General features: G+C 37.7%; 2 protein-coding genes across 3 annotated transcripts in view; one reads left to right on the forward strand and one right to left on the reverse strand.

Moving 5' to 3' along the window:
- Positions 1 to 117: 117 nt before the first annotated feature.
- LOC113669113 (uncharacterized) lies at positions 118 to 5,382 on the reverse strand. Its single transcript, XM_027185109.2, has 2 exons — positions 4,722 to 5,382; positions 118 to 1,995 (listed from the first exon to the last, which is right to left on the reverse strand). Exons 1-2 carry the CDS (start codon positions 5,205 to 5,207, stop codon positions 1,021 to 1,023), a joined length of 1,461 nt encoding a protein of 486 aa, XP_027040910.2. The 5' UTR covers positions 5,208 to 5,382; the 3' UTR covers positions 118 to 1,020.
- A 14-nt stretch (positions 5,383 to 5,396) lies between these two features.
- The window catches only part of LOC113669112 (uncharacterized), a 5,039-nt gene continuing 2,644 nt past the window's right edge, over positions 5,397 to 7,791 (forward strand). Inside the window, exons 1-3 of one of the 2 annotated variants that reach the window (XM_089186185.1) lie at positions 5,397 to 6,027; positions 7,028 to 7,268; positions 7,473 to 7,585. The gene's annotated coding sequence lies outside the window, so the exon portion shown is untranslated. Of the gene's footprint in view, positions 6,028 to 7,027; positions 7,269 to 7,472; positions 7,586 to 7,791 lie in introns of those variants that run through there. The other variant, XM_089186186.1, reaches the window with a different exon arrangement.

The raw sequence follows: 7,791 nt of genomic DNA on the forward strand, positions 1-7,791 counted from the left end.
TAAAAATAAAATCCCACTTCGACTGTTCTGATTTGACTCAGCAAAGAAGAATTCTACCAATACAAACCCTACATTAAATTGTAAGAAAACTTGTTGAACTGTAGGTCAGGCGACTGCTGATAACGAAAAGCCCTTTTATTCATTTGTATCTTTCTTTTATTATTGATACAAATACTAATATAATGATTACAATTACGATCTAAAAACTAAAAGCAGTTCATGAATGAATACTATGATAAATAACTTACAACTAGTAGAAAGAAACTGAAAGTTAGGGTGTGACTCGAGAACTCTGCGGTTATTGATTTACAGTTTTACAATCATGATTTACCTGCTAAAATAAAGGTTCTTCATTACTATTTTTAAAAGTTAGATAGTAATGAAGAAGAGGGCACGAGTAAAGGGTTCTTTTTTTAGAAACTACTTTGAATCCTGTCTACTAATGAATTAAGAGTGCTGCAGGGGTGTGATTCAAGTCAGATAACTAGCTGTGCTTATCAAAAGTAGGTAATTTAGTGTTAACAACTGAGTTGAAAACGTAAATTGGCCACAGTAAAGAGTACAAAGGCTGACGTTTTGAGCGGTAGCCCTACGTCAGAGTGATTGACGAGGGGCTAACGCTCGAAACGTCTGCTTTTTTACTCTTTACCGTGGCCAATTTACATTTTCAAGTCAGTTGTTAACACTAAATTACCTACTATACTCTCCCACCGACGCGGCACCACAGTTTCTTCAGAAACTTACCCCCTTTACTCATTTATGCTTATCATTAGTTCCAGAAGCATTCGAGCGACTAAGATGAGATGCTAGTCTTGATAGGATGATAGCCCATCAAAGGCTATCCCCCTCTTCATTTTTTCAGGTTTCCCTGCAGTTGGCTGGTACTCATTTTGCACACCTTATTGGAGAGAGGCAGTGAAAGTCAGGGCGCAAACCTAGTTTCTTCCATCCAGAGTCTAGCGCGCTAAGCACTGGGCTCTGCGTCTCCCACAACAAGCATGCCTATGTCGTCCTCTATTCTCACACCGTTGTTTCCATTATTTTAAGTCCTATGTGATTATCCTTTTTGAACCCCAGATATCTAAACCATACAGCTACAAAAATCGTCAACGCATTTTGAACCAACGTAGCAACCAAACTTTCGCTAAGAAAAACCTGTGCAACAGCAAACAAAACTAGTAACAACAACACAAACGCAGATAGAACGGCAAAGGAAAGAAAGAAAGACATGATAAACACAATATTTAGGTCGCCACTGGGCTGGTCATGTTGGGCTGGATCAGAATTTTGAGGTGCTGGAAGAACATCAAAGAGCTCGGAAACAAGGAAGAAAAAAATTGTGCAAACAGAAAAAACAGCCACTAAAATTGTAAAACCCCAAAATGGTTCTGTTATCACACCAAGTAAAATCCATAGCAAGTGATGACATGCCATGAATATTGCTGGGTAAAGAAAAACAAAAGAAAAAAAATTTCTACTAGTTAAATGTCCATGGCCTTGGGTGACGCAAAGGCTAAATTCCTTCAAGCATTCAGAAATATTGCAATTGCAATTGCAATTGCAATTGCCATTGCCATTGTAATTACAATCCTTGTGTATCCAAGTACACCAAACAACCCTTCGGAGAAGCACAAGAAATGTAAACCCCAAAAACACTCCAACATATAAATCTCTAGTTTCTATCAATGTATAAATGTTTATACCAAGGCTCCCAAAAAAGAGAAATACAGATAAAATCATCATCGCTGAAGTTTTCTTCCAACTCCTCTCTTTGTTCCAAATCTCCTCTTTGTTCCATGCCCTCAGCTTCTTTATCACCCACTGCGATGTAAAAGTACCCATCACGAGGCTAATATAAAGTAAACTCCAACATAAAGTGTGTAAGAGCTTCTTCAGCCCAGGAAGAGGTGGAGCCTTCCCATGACCTGGAATGACGCACTCAACCGTGTTCCGACTTGGATCAAAAACAAGTGGATTAACTGCTATATCCTGCAACTATCAATTAATAATCAAAATCATTATTTTATCGACACAAGCGTTTCACTATAAAATATAGCAATCGTACAATTCGTTCCAAATTTACATCCTGGACCTGAGAAGGGTATCCTCCATATCGTCAATAGTAAGGATAGCGATGATGTTACGTGCTGCTTAAGCGCTGTTTTTTTCTTTTTCTTTTTGTGAAAAAAGTTAGAGAAAGAAGGGAAAAAATAAATTTTTTAAGTTCTCTAAAGCTTCTGTGGAACCCTTCCCTAAGGGGCAAGTGTCAACAATGACAAGAAAAGGACTTGGTGGGGTTGCTTTTTTCTTGTGATGAAGAAAGAGGAATCGTTGGTGAAATGTCGGAATCAGTTCACGATAACGTTTGAGCCTCTTTTCTTGGTCAACATGCTTTGTATTTGTTCTCGGTCTCTTTTCTATTCTGTTTGTTTGTTTGTTTGTTTTTAGCGACATGAACATTCTAAATACGATCAACAAAATAAATCAGCTACGCCTCCTCTGAGTGGAATGGAATTTTTATTCACGGCCAGACATCAACGCAAAACGAAAACTTGAGTGGTTTGTATAGGTAATAACATGATTTCTAGTGCAATTTGTGATGGTAACAGGAATGAGTGGAGTCCAATTCGGTCTGTAATCATACGAGTGATACCAAAATCATTTGTGTCATAGGATAAACAAAATCAATAATGTCTTCTAAAATACTGTCATTTTTCAAGGGAAAAATTCTCCATTTTGAAGAAAGCCCCAATTTAAGAGTTTTTACTCTGTTTCTTTGGTGATTGAAACCAAGGTTGTGATTGGTTTATTCAAAGTAAAACTTTGAAGACAATTGGCTTATTGAACTGTTCGATAACAAACTGTCCAATGACAAACTAACTGATTATAACTTGGCTAGTGAATTAGTGGTAAATGGGAGTTTTAAAAACCAATCACAATCCAGGAAATTGTAATTTTATGATGAGGTGTACTAAGCACTAGTAAATGTTTTGAAAGACAACAAACTTGCACGAGCCCAAATTTCAAGAGAAATCATGTTATTACTTTTTAATAATGTACATGAAAAAACATTGCAGAAAGTCAAGACACAAAATTTTGAAAACGTGCACACATTATTTGTAATTTGCACTCATGTTACAAGAGAATGTACTCTTTTTCAGCCTATCTGGAGCATGTAATTTTTTCAAGTACATTATTAAAACAAGAACCACAGCAAACTCTTCAAAGTAGTCCATTTAATAAGGTTATTCGTTCCCAAAGTAATGCCGGCGATGTGCATGCAAAAAATTTAGCATGCTAATGTCTGAGAATACTTCAAGTTATCCCTTGTGTTTTCCCGCACTCTAGGCAGTTTGCTTGTTTTTACTAAAGTCCTATTTGACTCCTGGTGATATTTTCTTTCCTTAGTTGGATTGGCTGTTGTAATTGCTTTGGTTTTGGTTTTAAAATTCAACATTCAATCAAAAAGCACTCGACCCCAAGAGTGGGGTGCAATTTGATCTGAAATCGGTAGTATCTCATTTCTTCATTTGTCTCTCTTTTCCTGAAATTTGATTTATTTCTTTAAACAAGCCTTGAAATTTTACTTTTTTTGTGTGTTTTAAAAAAGCTTTCTCGTTGGCTGGGAAAATATGCGATTGAGAGCATTAAATGGTGTGATTTTTCAATAAATTGCACCAGCGAGGGTCAATTAAAATGCAAAGATCATGAGTGATTTAAAAATAAATGTAATAAACTTAAAGGTAGGTAAACTACCATAGCCAATTTCAGAAAGCTAGTAATTCCTAACATCGGTCAGCAAAAAAAACTCGAAACTAACCTTTAAAGAGTTGCTCACGTATATGGGCGATATTTGAGGATATTCTTAAGTCTAACAGAACAAATCAATTGGTTCATTTGTGTTCAAAAGGTTGATAGACATTCATGAAATTCGCATAAATTTAAATGTCATATGAAATCATTGATTTCCATGCTTGATATGTGTTCTACACTTACATTTTGTTCAAAAATTGCCCAGACAGGCAAAAAATTGCTTGAAGTCGCTAGAATCATAAAATGTTGCTCCAAACGTCAAAAGTTGCTCAAAAGTGGCCGAGTGCAATCAGGACAAGCCAACCATATCATTGGCAGACCACACTTTCTGGTCGTGGTTATCGTTGACATGAGACGAACAAAATCTATGAGGGTTGTGAATAAAGCTCTGAAAATTGCATATCTAAATTACCTCTTGGTCTGAATATCTCAATAAAGTTACATGAAGTTTCAATCGACGTATTTATGGTATTTTTCGCCTTTTTGGGCTGTTTGAAGCGTCTTTTTTTTAAAATTACTTTTAGTCGAAGGCCGTTAAAAGAAGAGTCTCCCTTTCTTCTCTTAACGGCCTCCGAACAATTCATAACCTTCATAGATTTTGTTCGTCTCATGTCAACAATTATTAACCACAAACACATAGCGTGGTCTGCCTATGGGCCTACAAGGTAGACTGGCAAGCGACAGGGTCCTAGTTCCTTTGTCAGCCTGCGAACACGCTTTCCAGTCGAGGAAGGGGCGAAGAGGAGAGCGAGAGGAAAAAGAATTAGAAGGGGGGTAGAGAAAAGAGTTTAGCCGACTCACCTTCTCCTCTTGCCCCCTCACCCCTCCTTCACTTTCTTCAGAAAACATTAAACTACGAAACTACACCTGGAAAGAAAAACGTTACTCAGCTCAGAATGATCATTTACCGTGGAGAGGAAGTATTCCATGGTTTTGTTTATGTCAACAGGAGAGTCTCTGCAGAGTTCTGGTAATGTTATGTGCAATTCACGTTTTCTTCTGTTCGGAAAAATTGCCCCCAGGGAAAACCACTTCATAGACTCCAAGCTGATTTCTCCTCCGCTAACGTACAAGCATGACGTACTCCACGTAAAATGTAAAGTTGATCGAGAAACATTTCGCTTTAGGGTGCTTAAACTGTTACTTCCATTTGACTTTTCGCCAGCTGTCTCCAGGAATACCACACTTATGTTTATAAGCAAAGATGGGAGATCCACAGAAGGATACACAGCCTTCGATATGTTGAAATAATTGTCAAAAGGCGGCTTAGAAGACGTCAAATACTTTTGTATTTGTTCGTCGCGTTCTATGCAGGTTCCAAGAATGAACTCAAAACTCAACCCAACGATCGCAAAGATGACTGTGAGCTTGTTACACAACGAGTGTGGAACCATGGTTACTTTCTCGCAGGCACAAAAACAAGTCAGGCTTAATCTCTCAGGAATGTTCAAGAAGGAGCCGCTAATGTGACTAAGGAGAGAGCTAATATCGGAAAAGCGGAAGAATGCAAAACGCTCAAGGTCTGGTAAAGACTTACTGCTGACCACTTGGACAACTTGGACAACTTTCTCCACTTCCGCTATTTCCCCCAGCCCTCCAAAGATGGCGCAAAAGATGTTTGCCGATATCTGGCCATATAAGTGTACAACGATGTTCGAGGATACGCCTGATACATACTACGCTGAGAAACATTGATAACTTAGCCTTACCATATCGCCGTTAGGAGCTTTTACAATCTTACGGAGTTTCACGAGGCCACAGTTTGAGCAGTTGTTGTTCACATAGACGATGGATTATTCCCGATCACAAAAAGCCGAAAAAGCCATCTTTGCTGTAAGAGAGATTGTCCACGTTCTTCCCATTTACCAAACTAGAGGAATGGCAAGCGCTGTTTAAGTGGAAGGGAAGCAGTGCTTGTTAACCTGGGAGGGCGTTTTTAACGAGGACGATCGTGCCCTTGTTAATCACAAGTTAGTGAAATTTCGTCGGAGTTCGAAATACATTGAGAAGAATCATCAGCTTAAAGCATAAAAGATTAAGTACAACTAAGAAAAGAAAAAGCATGAAATTAATTCTTATGAGGGGAGAAAATTTGCCATCGACAAATCTACCGTTCTCGGATCACCTATTATTACAGGCAAACGTGTCATCAGTGTGGTAGGAGAGGATGCTGATGGACAACTCATTCCCATTTCATAACACAGACCGAACTTGGTGAGTTAAATGTCTCATAACTCTCTAAGTCTCAAGGACATTTGTTTTATATTTTCTACTATGCCCATCTCCATCCTTCTGTAACAAGGTTTTAACGTTTTAAGTACTATGTGTAAGTGGTGACTGTCATAAGTCTTAAATATTGAGCAAACTATGATATCCAATATACCCATGCAATACCCAATATGATGCCCCCCAACTTTTTTTCTTACAAATGGTATTCATGCAACAGATCATAAAGACAAGAATCCAAGTGGGAGTGGGAACAGTGAGGATAAAGATACCAAAGATTCTGCTGATATGTAATTTCATTGTGTGTTATCTGTACAACCCAATTACTCAATGTACTGTACTTTTTCATTTTGCTCCAGTTGCTGAAGCAATCATAATTATGCAGTAGTTGATTGAAATTCCAGCCCCCTTACTTTTTGAGATATAAACAGGAATTCCTTTTGTCTTGCACTGATATTTAACACTCCATCTGATGGAGTATATATAAGGCAGATCATAAAAATTTGATGATCAACAATCCCCAAATAAAAATCTTAAAGCATGTTGGCACTAAGGCTCAAGATGAAAAAATGCATTTAATCATGACAAAAATTGTTTGTGCTTTATCAATAGCCACATGCTGTCTCAGATTGCCTATATTTTGAGTCTATCTGCCCATTTGCCTATCTGTCTGAGTTATCTGCCAAAGCCCAAGGCCTTGGCAAACACAGACACAAGGTTTGATGAATAGATTTTTATCTAGCCATGACCAGAAACGTTTCATAGTTATTTTCTTTGTTGTTTGGTATCCATAATTCCACCCTCAACACATTACAGTTCAAATTTTTACATGAAATAACTGAAATGACTGCTACTGCCTTGTGAAAAGTCTGCTACGCAACATGGAGGCAAAATCAACTACATTTTGTGTACCCACTCTTCTACATTTGGGCAAGTCTACCTCTTCCATATACCTTGGCCTTGACATTGGCCCTTTTCATTCCTTTAGATCCTGAATTTGTCCAAGGCCTAGGGTACCGATTTCAGTGAGTAAAAAGAGATGACGAAAACATTGAAGACGTGTATGATGGCGCTATTTATCAGAGCAAATGTGGTCTAGGTGGATTTCTGTCAGAACCATATAACCTCTCAGTTAAGCTCAACACTGATAGTGTAGCTATATTCCATTCCTCACAGTTTGGAGTTTGGCCCCTGTTTCTCCTTGTCAATGAACTTCCTCCTTCATTAAGGTATGTAAACAAGAGTGAATGTCTATATGATGATAATCTTGCAACAAATTGGGGAGAAAGAACTTGTACATGCACTTAGCGAGACATACCTATATTCAGCCATTCTTTGAGAGAGAGGAAAAATCCAGACATAAATAATGAACCTAGTGAACTGTTTACTGTATCTGGTATTTGCTGTAACTAAACTTCTTTTTATGCACATAGGAGAAAAAATAAGTACAGAGTATTTAGTGGCTTGTGGTTTGGCGAAGAAAAACCTTTCTTCTCAACCTTCTTCAAACCATTTGTTGACACTTTACAAGAAACAGAAATTCATGGTAAGCTTCAGAACATCTACATTATAGAGATATAAAAAAATGTGTATATTAATGTAATATGTATATTAATGTTTAGTAATGTTATTAAACTACACAGTTTCCTGACCAGCAATGAGCAGTTTTATGACTGAAAAAATAAGAAACAAAACAGCCTGATTTCTCACTGGACAGATATGTAAGAACCTTTTTGGTGAAAAAATATGGGG

This window comes from Pocillopora damicornis, chromosome 10 (assembly GCF_964200805.1).
Source record: "Pocillopora damicornis chromosome 10, jaPocDami1.2, whole genome shotgun sequence".
Taxonomy (NCBI): Eukaryota; Metazoa; Cnidaria; class Anthozoa; order Scleractinia; family Pocilloporidae; genus Pocillopora; species Pocillopora damicornis.

Excerpts from the sequence above, each read along its gene's own strand:
- LOC113669113 (XM_027185109.2), bottom strand. The coding sequence starts at position 5,207 with ATGGTTCCACACTCGTTGTGTAACAAGCTCACAGTCATCTTTGCGATC. Across the intron at positions 1,996-4,721 it reads TGGAATACTTCCTCTCCACG|TTGCAGGATATAGCAGTTAA; the intron begins GTAAATGATCAT and ends ATTAATTGATAG.